Source organism: Protobothrops mucrosquamatus, unplaced genomic scaffold (genome assembly GCF_001527695.2).
Source record: "Protobothrops mucrosquamatus isolate PMUCROS unplaced genomic scaffold, P.Mucros_1.0 scaffold1575, whole genome shotgun sequence".
Classification (NCBI taxonomy): Eukaryota; Metazoa; Chordata; class Lepidosauria; order Squamata; family Viperidae; genus Protobothrops; species Protobothrops mucrosquamatus.
Genome location: NW_015387739.1, coordinates 61499 through 78058, shown reverse-complemented (window position 1 = coordinate 78058; position 16560 = coordinate 61499). Strand labels below are relative to the sequence as shown.

At 40.3% G+C, this 16560-nt stretch overlaps 1 protein-coding gene across 1 annotated transcript in view; it reads right to left on the bottom strand.

Moving 5' to 3' along the window:
- PPP2R5E (protein phosphatase 2 regulatory subunit B'epsilon) overlaps positions 1-13619 on the bottom strand; it is a 71620-nt gene extending 58001 nt beyond the window's left edge. Inside the window, exons 1-2 of the mRNA XM_015822460.1 lie at positions 13601-13619; positions 10304-10467 (exon numbers count right to left, since the gene is read on the bottom strand). Of these exons, the coding sequence (XP_015677946.1) occupies positions 10304-10460 (157 nt within the window). The 5' untranslated portion in view covers positions 10461-10467; positions 13601-13619. The remainder of the gene's footprint in view (positions 1-10303; positions 10468-13600) is intronic.
- Between the last annotated feature and the right edge of the window lie 2941 nt (positions 13620-16560).

Below are 16560 nucleotides of genomic sequence, written 5' to 3'. Positions count from 1 at the left end.
CCCTAAGGGGAAACCAGATTCTGTTTCTGCTTGTTTTTCATGTACAACTATAAAAAGAAGTATAGCCTTCTCAGATGTGGCTTTATGACATGTCTACAATTTGTGAGATGGCTACTTAAAAGAAGCCTGATGCTCATACTGGCAATGTTTAATGCTGAACTAAGCCATTCTTTTTCTTCAACTATTTTCTTCAAATAATTTTTAATCGGCTTTTATTTTAGGTGACCATATTATACTGAGATATATGCTTTTATATAATTATATTATATTCTTTCATCGGTACTTATTAGTATATTGCATTATTTTTAATATTTTAAGAAACTTACATTTGCCTTTGTCGGCAAATTAGAAATGAAACACAGTAATCAAGTTATTTATAGCATTATACACAGAGGTCTGAAAGCTAACCTGGGTGTCTCTAAAAATGAATAGACTTTTGGCTAGCTGAGAACCTTTAGGTGTTTATAAAAACATAGTGATATCCTCTTCCAAAGAGGGATAGGAAGTGGGAGAAAAAGTGAGAAAGCAAACAGTTTCTTTATGCCTGAGCATTACTCTTGGGAGATTAAACCATTAAGAAATAGATTTTATTTAATTGGGCTTAGGAATTCATGCTCAGTGCCTCAAACTGCCATGAGAGAACTGGAACCAGTACAGTTGGCAGGGAATATACCGGTAGGCCCATGAGGAACCTTCACTGTGAAGTTGGTAATACAGACCTCACTGTTAATTATTAATTGACAGTGTAAAATAATGATCTAATCTTGAAAAAACAAAGCATGGAAGTTTTATTTATTTTGAAAGGGCTGTTATCCTCCTTTTAAAGTTTGCATTTGCAACCGTATTTTAAAAAGTGGATGACAAAGATTTTAACCCAGGGGTGTCAAACTCGCAATGTCACGTGATGTGTCGCAACGTATCATGACTTTTTTTCCATTGCCGACAATGGGGTGGGCGCGGTTTCACCATGAGACATCTGGCCCGCGGGCCGGCAATTTGACACACAGGACATTTGGCCACAAAGCATTTGTTAGGTGCAGAGGCAATAGAGTAGACTATTAAAGGATCACACCCTGTTGGTTCTTTATAGTGAAATGTCAAAAGTGATTGGTGAATTTAAAAAAAATAACCAGGTGAATCTAGGAAAGCTATCCTGTCAAGTGCTTGTCCTCTTTAAATAGTTGATCATTTAACACCACAGCACAGCATCTTCAGACTTCAAGAAACAGCACGTCTTCAGATTTCCCTATCAACGTATTAAAATTGGATTTTAGAATATATTACATTATACATTTAGATTTTCAAATGGCTTTTCATAAAACTCCTTAACAAAAGCCTCTAAACTATTAACATTCATAGGGGATGATAGGCTTTGTTGTTGTTAATTGCGAAGTCGTGTCTGACCCATCGCGACCCCATGAACAACGTTCCTCCAGGTCTTCCTGTCCTCTACCATCTTCTGGAGTCCATTTAAGTTCATGCCTAATGCTTCAGTGACTCCATCAAGCAACCTCATTCTCTATCGGCCCCTTCTTCTAATGCCCTCAATCTTTCCCAGCATTAGGCCCTTCTTCAGTGAGTCCTTCCTTCTCATTAGGTGGCCAAAGTATTTGAGTTTCAACTTCAGGATCTGGCCTTTTAAAGAGCAGTCGGGGTTGATCTCTTCTAGGACTGACCGGTTTGAATGCCTTGCAGTCCAAGGGACTCACAGGAGTCTTCTCCAGCACCATAGTTCAAAGGCCTCAATTCTTTGTCGCTCAGCCTTTCTTATGGTCCAACTTTCACATCCATACATTGCAACTGGGAAAACCATGGCCTTGACTATACACACTTTTGTTGGCAGGGTGATGTCTCTGCTTTTTAGTATGCTGTCTAGATTTGCCATAGCTTTCCTCCCCAGGAGCGTCTTTTAATTTCTTGGTTGCAGTTCCCATCTGAGGTGATCTTGGAGCCCAGGAAAATAAAATCTGTCACTACCTCCATTTCTTCCCCATCTATTTGCCAGGAATTGAGAGGGCCGGATGCCATGATTTTGGTTTTCTTAATGTTGAGTTTCAAGCCAACTTTTGCACTCTCCTTCTTCACCCGCATCAAGAGGCTCTTTAGTTCCTCTTCACTGCATACCTTAGGTTGTTGATATTTCTCTTGGCAATCTTAATTCCAACTTTTGATTCATCTAGCCCTGCCTTTCTCATGATGTGCTCTGCATATAAGTTAAATAGGCAGGGTTACAGAATACAGCCTTGCCGGACTCCTTTTCCAATTTTGAACCAATCAATGGTTCCGTGTCCAGTTTTCACTGTTGCTTCTTGACCCGCATATAGGTTTCTCAAGAGACAAATAAGATGGTCTGGTACTCCCATCTCTTTGAGAACTTACCACAATTTGTTGTGATCCACACAATCAAAGGCTTTAGCATAGTCAATGAAGCAGAAGTAGATGTTTTTCTGGAACTCCCTAGCTTTCTCCATGATCCAGCGTATATTGGCAATTTGATCTCTAGTTCCTCTGCCTCTTCGAAATCCTGCCTGTACTTTTGGTAGTTCTCGATCCACATACTGCTGGAGTCTAGCTTGTAGGATTTTAAGCATAACTTTACTAGCATGTGAAATGAGTGCAATGGTGCGATAGTTTGAACATTCTTTGGCATTGCCTTTCTTTGGAATTGGAATGTAAACTGACCTTTTCCAATCCTGTGGCCACTGTTGAGTTTTCCAAATATGCTGGCAAATTGAGTGTAGCACTTTTACTGCATCGTCTTTTAAGATTTTGAATAGCTCAGCTGGAATACTGTCACCTCCACTAGCTTTGTTGATGCTCAGATTTCCTAAGGCCCATTTCACTTCACATTCTAGTGTCAAAGCTGCTAACATTGGATGTTCTTGCTCTGACAGCACAGCTGTGTGGTATTTTTAGAGTTAACTCAGAAGACGCTGGAAGGGGAGGAGGAAGAATGTATGAGTTGCAAACGGAAGAGAACCTTTGCCCTTCAAACTAATTGGAGAATGTAAATCATGACAGCAAAATAAGGGAGGGAAAATGCTAGCAAAAATAACTGCTCAGGGGGTAGAGATTTCAGATCTTAGCATCCCCTCTTCATGCCGTGCCGACATTTTGTCACATGAATAAAAAGACTTTTTAGGATAAACAATGCCTGGAAGTTCTTTGAAGTGTTTCATTAGTCGGAACCATGACATCATGCTAAGATCTAAAATCCTTTTCAAACGACCTGGGGTCCTGAACTCCATCCACTGTCTCTAGGCTTGAGAGGAGCTGGTAAAGATTCAGGGAAGGAAAATCTATCATGAAAAAAGTGAGTTTGCTTGAAGACCCAGCAGCTGCTGATAACCCAGAGGAGGAAACAACAGACAGCATGCTGTGGGAAGATGAATTCTGGCAGATCTCCAAGCTGGGAGCAAAGACTTCAAAAGCAGAATGGTGGAGAGCTAATGAATCGCCTGCTACTCAAGCTTTGGGTGAGTCACTGGAAAGATTTCAAAACCCAGATGTGAAAAGCAGAAATCAATTCCTGCAGAGAGGAGCCTTCAGCCCTTCCATTGCAGATCAGAAAGCCTTTCAGATCCTGTCTTCCCCTGCCAGGGACTCCAGCCCTGAAGAGAGAGGGAATCCCAGTCTGAGGCCTCTGCAACAATGGGGAGATTGGCACCACCCACAGCTAGATGATCAGCAGCATCTGAGCTTGCCACAGCTAATAGAGGCCTTACAATAGCTTGGGGTGGTGCAGAAGTCAGGAGATCAGCAGCTGGTGGGAGGACAACCACAGCAAGGAGATTGGTCACTGCCCCCGAACGTACAGCAACCTCTGAGGGACTTACAGCAACAGGGGGCGTGGCCACAGCCCCTGAACGTGGAACCTCTGGGCATGAACCAGCAACCAGGATGGGCCAGCAGCAACACCCACAGTGGGGACCCCAAAAGGCTATAATTGCACCCTCTTTCAGAGCAACCTTTGATGGGGACCCGGAGAAACTGATTTTCTTCCTCAACCAAGTACACTCTCATTTGAACGTCTGGGCTTATCTCTACCCAGACCCAGGTGCCATGGTCGATGTGATAGCATCCAGCCTAGAGGGAGAAGCATCCGAATGGCTGAACAATTTATACAATGAGCAAGCCCCCAAATTGGAGGACCCCCACCTCTTCCTCCTAGGGCTGAGAGAAAGATTTGAGGACTCATCTCTTGACCTAAAGGCAAGAGAACAAATCCACAAAATAAAACAAGCCGGCAGGCCTGCCCTGGAGTACGTGCAAGAATTTCGCAAGTTAGCAGGTTGAATAGAGGGGTGGCCAGAGCAATCCCTAATCCATCACTTCATAGAGGGATTAGACAATCACCTCTCTCAAGCCTGCATCTATCGAGGAGTACCTGATCAGCTGCAAGAATGGTACCAGGCAGCGGTGAAGGTAGACGTTCAGCTTGCCCGCTATAAGAAACCTCCTTCACTTGAATCCGAGCAGCAACCAGAGCAATCCGAACAGCAATCACCCTTACGAAAGCCTCCAACTACTGCAATGGCTGAGAGACCCAGGCCACCTACAGGCCCATCAATTAAGTGTTTCCGGTGCAGACAGGAGGGACATCGAGCAGCAAACTGTCCAGTCCCCTACCACCGACTACAGAGCAGACCAGAACCAGCGGCTGACGAGAGAGAAATCCCTCCATCCCGCTTATGCCGAAAAAAATGAGGTCAGAGTCATTCTCTAATATGTTTGTGTTTTCCCAGGTTTAAATCATATTTTGCTAACTTGTAAAGTTCTCCATCTGGGGAGAAAAACAGAAGTCATAATTAGAGATAGTCCTTGATGTATGACCGGTTCTTTACTTTTAAAGCACTTCTAGCTGTTGTAAAATGTCATACATAGCCTGTGATCACATGTCATAATTTGCAATGTTTTTTCCAGTTTCCAGCAAAAAACACCCATTCAGGAGAATAGATTAGGACTTAAAACTTACAAGTGTATGATTCACTTAATGACCACTGTAAAATGATTGTAAAAAGGGGTTGGTCATGTGGATGCCTCAACATACAACTTATGACCAAACGTCCACTCCTATTGTGGTCATAAGTTGAAGGCTACCTTATAAGGATAAGAGGAATTTGCCTGGGCAATAGTGGTAACAATCTTGAAAAGTAACAGAAACTGAACTTCACCCAATAGTATGATGCTAAAAAGCCAAATTTTGTTTTGAATACATCAACAGGAACTTGAACCATTCAATTTTATTTCTGTTAGGCCTCATTTAGGATACTGTGTCCAGTTCTCCTCTGGCTTTCTCATAGCATTCTTACCAGGCAGAAATACTCAACATTAGTATCAAAACAATCTATAAATGAAATGTGGCTCATTTAGAAAATCTTTCTTCCCAACTCTCATATGGAATAAACCTTTTCTACAATGTGCATAATAATTCCTACCATTTCAATCTGTAATCGTTTCAATTAAAAAACCAAACATCGAAATATGTCCTTATACAAGTTTATTCTATATCATATATTTGCTTGAGACTCAGAATAAAGATAGCATAAAATGGGCTTATATCAGTATTATGATACTAATAATATCTACAATTACGCTATTCCTAATATAGAATTTGCCTTTTTCACAGTAGCCAGACACTTGATAAACATATTCATCCTGCAGAAATCCAATATCCTTCCCTCAGACAATCAATCTTAGATCAAATCCCATCAACATCTATGTTAAGTTACTTTGCTAGAATAAATTCACTTAAGACAATTTGTAAAACATAAATCTCTTTAGCACTTCTTTCAACAGCACCAACTAAAGATGTGGAGAGTCACAAAAGGCTCTGAAAAAAATGAGGAAAATGTGAATAATATACATTCATATACTTCCACTCCCCGTCCAGATTTGTTGATTTATTTTCATAACTTTCTATCAAAATGTTCTGATAGAAAGTGTTAAAATCAGCATAATTAGATCTTAATAATAATAATAATGATAAAGTTGGAAGGGACCTTGGAGGTCATCTAGTCCAACCCCCTGCTCAGGCAGGAAACCCTATACCATTTCCGACAAATGGCTGTCCAGTCTCTTCTTAAAAACTTCCAGTGTTGGCGCATTCACCGCTTCTGGAGGCAGGTTGTTCCACTGGTTAATTGTTCTGTCAGGAAGTTTCTCCTTAGTTCTAGGTTGCTTCTCTCTTTGGTTAGCTTCCACCCGTTGCTCCTTGTCCTGCCTTCAGGCGCTTTGGAAAATAGCTTGACTCCCTCTTCTTTGTGGCAGCCCCTGAGATATTGGAACACTGCTATCATGTCCCCCCTCGTCCTTCTCTTTGTTAAACAAGACATACCCAATTCCAGCAACTGTTCCTTATATGTTTTAGCCTCCAGTCCCCTAATCATCTTTGTTGCTCTTCTCTGTACTCTTTCTAGAGTCTCAACATCTTTTTTACATCTTTTACATTTTTTACATCTTCTGAGCTTACCTGAAAGATTTCATCACCCAATAAAATTCTGATAAGACCAGTAATTCAATCAAAGTACTTATTCTTTCTGCCCATTTTCTATCATGGGTCTTTCATTTGAGCAATTAATACTACTCTGATATCATAAAAGAAATATTTCATGATAATGAGAAATGAATGTAATATAACTTCAAGAGTATCAAACATAATTTCTATGAGAGGGAATCCTGAAGTAAACTTATTTTTACAATACAGAGTTAATATAAGATTCAACAGTCTTCATTTGATAGATTAATTCTTCAACTGACATAATTATACTTGCTGCTAACACAATTATTAGCTCTTTAAATATATAACGTTCTACCTAAATCAATGAAGTTCTGGCAGGTAGTCAATAATTCAGATTAACATTCTAGAATTAAAAGGTAACATGCTCTATCAAACCTACATATCTGAACAAGTTACTCACTGAGTAAATCATAGTCATAGTGTAAACAGTCTTCAAGTACTTTTGATATGTACTTGGTTTATTAGTAAATGATTTTTTTACATATTTGTGCCAAAGACCTGAATATTTTTGATGCCCTAAATCTGTCCTAAATCGGCAAATCTCAATTAGTAAATGATTTCGCAGAAATTAAAAAAAATAAACCAAATTAATGTAGTAATACATAGACTGAATTATAAATGAGTATATGATTTCATTTTTAATCAAGAACACAGTCCCCATCATATGAAGTAATATAGAACTACACTATCTCAGCAACTGTTACCATATGCTAGTTAGATAGGTTGTATGTTTTGAACACTGAAGAAATGATCACCAGTATTACTAAATATTTATTCATCCTTGTGCAATGTAATGGTGGTATTGAGAAATAAAGAACATTCCCTTATCTCAACAATTTAATAACGAGATTTGAGAAATTATAAGACGTAACTCAGAACCTATATTATCTATCTATAATGTACAATTATATATTAAGTATGCAATTAGCAGTATTTCACAAATTTAGTTTTAAGGCTAGCACTCAAGGTTTTTCAAGCTCATTTTTGTCCATGATCAAATATCCCATTTAATTATAAAATACAATTTTGTATTTTAACTTGTTAGAAAGGAATCTAAGGTATTCAAACATCTTGTAGGATTGGAGAGGAAAACAAGCCCTTATAAATAAATAAATATTCAATGAAGTAAAGAATACTTCATGAAAAATGTGGCATGCTTTTCTAACAATTACAAAACAAATCAATGTTCCACCCAATTGCACAAGGACTAGACACATGATAATCATGATAAGAAATTTCCTGATCACTGCTACTTCCATATTAAAAATGATTCTGTTTATGAGATGGTTAGTTTGTTTTAGTTCAAATTTAAATTAATAATTTTAATTAATATTTTTAGAATTAATAAAAATAACCCACTTTCTCAAAAACTATTGGCATGCAATGATACTTGAAAATGTACTCAGTTAAAAAATATCTTGCATACAGAAGGTTCCATATTAAATTCCTGGTATCTGTAACAATTCATAAATTATTTATAATAATTAGTTTAGAATATTGCTTAGCCATTATAAATCTGTGAAGCAAGACTTTTCTAATTACTACCACCCTCTCTTCTCTTATATAATTTCTCTAGTCTCAATCACCATTTGATCAGTCAAATTGCAATTTTTTTGACCCAACATAAGGAAAGTCAGCTTCATTACTTTCTATGCATTTTAGTTTTGATAGATTTATGTAAAATTCAACTGTCATGTGAATTTTATACTGAAAACTTAAACAATACTTAATGTTCAAATACAATATTCATCTAAAATAAAGCATAAAAACCAATCAAAACTGATGGAAATCAGATATTTTAAAGCAAGAATGTTGACTGCAATGTTTTAGTAGAGCTATGCATAGTACACTTCACAAACGATTCTGTGCAAGCGAAGCACCCTCCTCAAAATTAATGAGTTGGTCCTAACGGAAGCGTTTTCTGAACATACATGTGCACATAGAGAAAACTGGAGAAAGCTAAAAAGTAACTGCAATAGGATTTTCAGAGGGTCTGGCTACTTTGTCTTAAAACATACTGTCGTGTTTTCCCGAAAATAAGACCGGGTCTTATATTAATTTTTCCTCCAAAAGACGCATTAGGGCTAATTTTCTGGTTAGGTCTTATTTTCGGGGAAATGCAGTACTAAATGTGTCCATCTGGCTGACGATATTAACTGGGGCTTATTCTGGGGGCGGGGAAACATGGTATATAGAACTAGGAAAGGACAATATATCCTTTATCCCTCTTCTCCGATATCTGAAGTTTGTTTAAAAGTAGACAAGTTGATTAAGTTTGAGTTTGAGCAAAGATCCAATCTCTCTCTATCAACAAGATATGTTCATAAGACCAACACAAACCAATTCTACCATACAAAGTCACGATTATCAGGCTACTTTCACTTCTTTGAGATACATATAAACTTTTTCTGTTTAACTCTAGCAAAATGATGATGCATCATCCTTGTTCAATTACAGTCTATATCAGTGGTGGCAAACCTATGGCACGCATGCCAGAGGCGGCACTCAGAGCCCTCTCTGGGGCACGCGCGCCATGCTCTGGAGATGGCAACCGTCCCTCTTCAACCAACTGCCCGCTAACTAAGCGAGGTTCCATATGGCCAGATGCATCCCAGCACGGCTGGTTTCCTCCCCCCCGTCCCATCCCTCCTGGCCTTGCATGCTCTCCTTTTCCCAGACACGACCCACTGCATGGCTTCCTTAACTGTCGGCCGTCCGTCCAGCTCAGAGGCGGCTTCTCTGAACTGCTGGCGGCGGGCTGTGGAGCCCCAGAGTGCACTAGTTGAGGGGCTGGCAGGCTGTGGCTGCTGACGGACACTGTTGGCCCCCATGTGCTCACTGACCTGTGTGCGGGGGCCAATGGTGTCAGGCAGCAGTCGCCCCGGCCCTTGCCTCACCTTGCCCTGCAACAATGGCACTCCCACCCTGCCTCGCCTTGCTTCGCCTCACCCTGCAGGATGAGCCTCCTGCCCACCGCCCCACCTGCCAGAGACCTCCTGGATCTCCCCCAACCCTGTCCAGCCCCCACAGGCGTCCCTTCCCACAAGCAACATCGAGATGACCACGCCCACCTTGGCCACACCCACCCAGTCTACCATGACCACAGCCACACCCATCCAGTGGGCCATGCCCACCTGGCACCCGGCAATAAATAAGTGGGTTTTGGGTTGCAGTTTGGGCACTCAGTCTCTAAAAGGTTCGTCATCACTGGTCTATATCTTGCTCTTGGTAAATGAACTAAATAACCAGATGGAAGAGACAATGTGAGCAGCTGTTGAACAAAACGAAGACAGGTTCAAATAACTGAAACAGAATGTTCTAATACCTATTTGCCATATTTACAAAATATAACATGCAGTGAGAACTATACTTTTCCATAGGCTGAAATGGTTGACAGTAAAATTGTGCCCAAAATAGAAAATAAACAAACATTTCCATAGTTTTATATTTTTCACACATTTTCCTCTCTCTTCAAGCTACAAATTTATTAAAGATTAAATGTTTCAAAAATAGTTGTATGTTATGATCAAGCAGTAATTTACAAATCCTGCACTTCTTGCTAAAATAGCAGCTATTTTACAAGCAGAGGTGAGCCTGCAATATTCCAACAATATAATTATATGCCTGTCAGGCTTAAAGAACAGCATATCTGTATATACGATGTTGAACTTTTTTTCAGTGAACAACAAATATTCAAATTTACTAACATAATCAAAATTTGTATACAAATAAACTTTGTATAACCATTGTTACTCAATATTTAAAAGGGCTACAAAGCCTTACCTTTTAGCAGAGGCAGTGGCGTTAACTCAATAGGCTTGCCCTGAGACCGAAATTGGGAGGAGCTCTGCGACCTCTTCTGCCTAGCTTTTCTGACGGACTTCCGAGAAAATCCGTCTACTTTATCCACTGATGGAGGAGTGGTTGGTGCTGAGGACATATCCCTACTGAAAAGAACAGACATTATTTCCAAGTAAATATGAAGGGGAAAAAAGTCCTAATCCATGTTTTACTCTCTCATTCAGATAAAGTACCAAGTGATAGTCAACTATTGTGTATAGTTTAGTTTATCCATCCTCAAACTGCATACCTTCCAGTTGTGTGGACTTTTATCAAGAATTCTTCAACCAATTTGACCAATGCTGACAGTTCAAAACGGTGACCTCAATATAGTTGAGGAAGAGTGTCTTTAATACATGGGCATATGCAGTAACCCTTTTTAAAGCCCCATTATCCTAATCCAGTTCTGATTACACTATCTTGAAAGCAAGTAGTCAGATCTATCGATCTAAAGTACCTGAACTTTTCCAGTTTCCTGTGCCATGAATTTATTTTATTAAAACTGTGTTCTCCTTCTTCTGAGATATACTTCAAAAATTTCCTGCAAGTATTACATTCATCTACCATTAACAGTGCAGAGAAAACAAGTCTGTAATATCTTAATAGCAATAGCACTTAAGACTTATAAATATATACATCACCCACATATACACACACATGTACGTGTGTGTGTGTGTGTGTGTGTTTGTTTGTGTGTGTAATATATTTTTTTCTATAATTATTATACTTTGGCAAGAGTATAATGGGCCTTCCAGTCACAATTGAAAAATTCTACATTCAAGCACACCTACCCAATAGCAAAAGTTAAGACAGTTAATATATCTATTATTATGCTACTTTTATCTATTGCTTCATAGAAAATGGGGGAAACAGTAGATGATACATAACGTAATTGTTTATTTAAACTTAAAATTAAAGTTTTTTCATCATTATGTAGTCTTCCCATCAGATAGTGATTTTCAATCAGATGTATGCTGTTGGAACATAGAAGCTGTTTAAGTTAGGTCAAGTCCCTAAACCCACCTCACCCATTACTTGTGCTCCCTACACATCACAGGGACTGTCCTTCTCACAGCTAATTCAGATCTGGGAGAAGCTGGTGGACCCTTTTGCTTTTTACATCTTATCTCTATGAGCATTATCAGTCAACTAGCTGCTTCCTTTCTAAATCTAGTATGTGGCATCTGGTCACCTTTCTCAGTGAGCCAAAGATACCACTCTGCATTGGTTAAGCAAAATATAGAGAATAGCCTGGGAAAGAGGGAAAGATAAATGCAGTTGTAGCATCCTGTTAAGCACAAGATTATTTTTTTTCAAATTCATAACTTTGTAGCATTTCTATGCTATGATCCTTTTCTCACCTGGCATGTTTTAGGGGCTTTCTCCTCTACTATTTTCAGTCCATTCAAACCAAAGCATCTATTTATATAGCAAATACATGGAGCCTGAGGAGATTCTTAGAGTATCTTGGCATTCAGACAAGTTTAGCTCAACTTTGCTCATGTTATAAGAGAAAGACTTTATGTGCTACCACCTTATAATGACAATAATACTAAAGATGGAAAAGTAAACATAGTAACAGAATAAAATATACATGTTTTATTATCTTTAAAAATATATAAATGTCCTCCTTGAAAAAAGTGTTTTTTGTTTGTTTGTTTTTTGATGGAGATGTAGGTCTGAGACAATATATTAAATATATAATATCAAGCTTTTAAAATAAGGCTTGTTCCCAAAGCAGATTTTCAAGTGCTACTAAGCATAATAGTAAAATCACATATTATAGAAAACTCACTAAAGTCACTACAAGATTCATTTATTTTTAGTAAATTTAATCAGGTCAATAAGATCACACAAATACTTCTGAATGCTGAGTTGAATTTATCTCATCAAACTGGAAATTTGATATCTGGGTATTATAAACTTTTAGCATGACAATATAGCTATCAAAATTTAAGTGGGACAAACGACAATTGTGTGCATAAGAGATATTTTTCTACTTCTACAAAGATCACATCAACTGATGTTCAGTGGGAAGAGCAGATTTATCAAAATCAACTGCTACTTTATAAAGTAGTTATTCTCATGACCACCATTGCATTGTTACATAGCCCAGTTTGAAAGTACAGTGATACTTGATTAGTATAATAGTTGTAAATTTTAATATAACAAACAATTTCTATGTAAGACTTTCTGCAAGAATAACATTGCTATCAGTATTTTAGTTGCATGAAACCAGCACCTTATGCATACTGAAAAATGTTCTTCAAAGAATAAGGAAAGTATTACTTTAATTCCACCCCCCAAATACTGTAACATTAACAGCACAATTTCAGCCACTAAATCCAAAGGCTATACAAACCTTCGCCCCCAACTTTACTTAGACTAGAATCTTAGGTTCTGAATATATTAAGAATGGATTATATTTGCAGGGCCCATAACTCTTAGAATACATTATCTCCATCCCTCCAGAAATATTTCCAGTCTCAAAACAGAACCACTCACTACATTAACTGACAAGTCCTCCAGCAGATCAGATCAGTTCAGTTGCAGGATTATTGTATCAATAAGAAGCAACACTTCTCAGCTATAAATTTAGTAACAGTTCTTCTCTCCTGCTTTATAAATTATTAAACCTCATTCTAACTTAGCCATCCTTGACAATAAGGATAAACAAAATCACGGAAGCATTGATTTCCCCCTTTATATCTTCTAAAATAGGACCTCATCCTTTAAAAATAAGGACAACAAATTATTCTTGAAATAACTGCCATTTCTTAAGGCGAACCGCAGCATTTGTCCCCCACCCCCACCCCCACCATCACCACCGAGGTAGTGCAGAGATGAGAAAGATTATTTTTATATAGGAAGTGATGTAAATACGATTACTATAAAGCAACTGATTTATCACAGACGTCAGAGATTGGGAGAAGGGAAAATTAGGAAACGATGTTGAAAAAATGAATACCAAGGACATTAAAAGGAAAAAATACCCTTTGCTAGCAGAGGAGACAACTAATCCCAATGTGCGATCGGCTCCTCGCTATTGCCCATGCCAGATGACCCCCAAGAAGGAAGAGACCAAATCGTAAAAGATCTCGCGTGCTGGATTTGTACAAAAAAAGCCTAAGCCGCTCTCTCCCTCCACCGGCTCCCTTTTCTCCGCCCCCTCTAATGTTCCCCCGTTTCTCCCAATCGGCAGGCGGGTCGTCGGCTTCCCTGGCCTGCTTTGCAAGTTACCTTGATCCCTCCTGGTAGAGAATCCGGAGACAAGAAGGAGAAAAAAGGACGAGGTCGGTCCCTGGCTGAAGCGAAGGCGGCAAGCCTAGTCGGCGCGTGTATTTCCCTCCCTCTCTCTTTCTGCGGTGCGCTCCCTGCCGCAGAAGCAGCAGCCGCAGCCTGGTAGGCCTCGTCGGCCTCCCCAGCGCAAAACTGCGTTAGCGGCGGAGTCAGGATCGGCGGCGGCGGCGGCGGCTTCCACTCGGTCCCATGCAACGCTCCGGGCTGGGGCCTCTCCCGCCTTTCTTCTGCTAACGAGCCGGCCGCCGCTTGCCAGGCCTCCTCCTCCTCCTCCTTCTTCTCCGCGGCTGCTTCTCTCACATTCCCGGCGAGTCGGCCTGGGGAAAGGAGGGGCGCCAAGCGAGCGCGGCCCGAGCTGCCTGCGGGGTGCGAGGAGGAGGAGGAGGAGGAGAGGAAGAAGGCTCGGCGAAAGCTAATGAGAGGCGTTCTGTTGGCGGCTGCGGCCTTCCTCTTCTGTTCCTGGGACTGCGGGCGTTTCTGCAGCTCTCGCTGGTTTCTATTGTCAGTCAGTCAGTCACTGAGCTCCGGCCATGGCCCGCTCACTCGCGCCCTCTCCCGCTCTCTCGTTCTCTCTGTGGAGCGCGCTCCTTCGCTCGCTCGCGCTCACGCCGTCACCCAAACCAGCCGTTCACTCACAGCCGAACATGCTACCCTCACCGCTCCGCCTCGCGCACACGCCCACGGGCCAGAGAAGGAAGAGGAGGCGGAGCCGTTAGGCTGCGCGCGACGCTCCTGTCAGTGAACCGCGACGCGCGGCCTCATTGGGCAAGAAAATCGCTCAATCAAGCCTTCTTCCCACCTCTCCCGCAGTTGTCGGATAGGCCCGCAGGGGTGGTCGTGCTAACGGCGAGGATCACGCCGAGAGGAGGAAGAGGTTCCTGGGGCAAAGGGTACGAGGCGATGAAAGAACCCTCGCTTTTCTTCTAAAAAAAATTGAACGACTCTCCCGCTGACGGGCTTGCTGGGAAAGGTCCGATTTTCCCTGGAATTGCTGTGGGAATTTCTTTACCCGGATGCGGACAATACTGTGAGGCAAAGGAAGAGCTTCGAGAACAGAGTTCTTCCGCGCGCCGCCCGCCTCAGTGAATGGTCAGTTTCCACCGGTCTTCAAATTAAACGGCTGTCTTGTCAGAAAAAATAATAATTTTTACAAATGAAATTACTTTTCTTTCTGGACCTGGAGCCCCCCCCCCTAAATGTTGTAGGAAAATTAACTGAAACATACTGGGCACTTATGCGGGTTACGCGTTTCCTAAAATAAAAACTTTGCTTTGTAGAGTACCACATAACTTCTCTGCGCTAAGCACCTGCTTCGTTTCTGTATGTTTTTTTTCAAACGGGAAATGTGTTGCTGCCTGTCGTCTGTTATCTATTGTTGAAGATTGAAAGTTGAAGATTTAAAGCAAGTAATGTTACCTTGAAATTCAGAAACCCTGAATTTGGCATGGAGTTGATAAGAACTTGATCCCTGAATTTGAGAGAGACTTTTACCTTTGCGCAGGGGCTTCTTCACCCAACCAAAAATTCGAATTGCCAAATAATTCAGGCAAAAAAGCACTTATTAAAGGGAATTAAAGTTTTTTACTGGGTACATATAGAAACAAATGTGATACCTCAGAAAGCAAGTGATCAAACAAACAGATTACTTGTGAGAATTGAACAATGGAAAATATTGATTCCAGATAACATTCCACTAGTGCTAAATTGTTGAGTTACGATATTTTCCTCCCAGCTGTATTTGTATCTTCCTTAAAACGTGCAAGTAACGTGTTTTCTTAATGATGGTTCGAATTAATGAAAAAAGTGCTTTATGGCCTGTAAGTTGCAAAACAGTGCACCACCCCTTGGGCTTGGCATCCTATTCACACTTACGAAATCCAAGCAGGGACACAGCTGAAATCCTTTAGTAGGGAGCATTTTCAGCCAGTCTCCAGAGATGAATGAGACCAGAAATCCAAGCAAATTTTTCAATTCCCGAGCAGAGAAGCCGTGCAATAAGGTAAGAAGTGCAGGGTGCATTGGGGGTGGGAGACTTGTGCATGGCTTGTGCCAAGCTTCCTAAGGTCTTTTCCACCTTCCTCAGGCACTCAGTATGCCTTACTTAGTACTCCATATGCTTAATAACCTGCAAGAACCCTTAATGACCACAACCAGGAGCACCTGGATTGCAGTCATTGAATGAAGCAGTCACGTGACATCTTATATGAATGACCACGTCACTCAGTGATCAAGATTCCAAACCCAATTGTGGTCATAAGTTGAGGGCTATCTATATTGTTTAGTTGCTGAAAAGGCAAGCTCTCACATAGCAAAATATGGTCTTCGTGAAAAAGAAAAACTTGTTTTTCTGCAATTAGAAAAGGGACCTAGACTGTAAGGCTAAAATGTTAATATAACCTTTAATGAAAGCTAATAATGAAGCCTAAAATTCCAGGTAACAGTAGTATATTGCTTTTATTTATCCAGCTAGCAATTTTTAATTGATGGAACATTTTCAATTTGAAGGTTTTATGTATGGTTCTCTGAAGCACCATTGAATTTTGACAGGTACCTAGCTATGTGTACATTAACAAAATGCCTTTGTCACATTAACTTTGATAATACAAAGCATGATGAAGCCAATTGAAAGGATGACTGAAGTGATTTTTGTGACACCAACTTTTCCATCTGAGAAAATTAAGAACCAGTTGTAATTAGGCTGGTTCTGTACAGTTTGTTATGTTACTCTTTTTTTTGGTCCTCTTTCATTTGAATAATCCATAAAACAGGTAACACGGGTTGGAAGATTCATATACTGGCTGTTTAGAATTTTTTTATGTGGTAGTGATTCCAGTCTGCTGCTTAGAAATTGAACTGGGCAAGCTGTGTTTAAAGATATATAGTTAATCTGGGGGCACAAA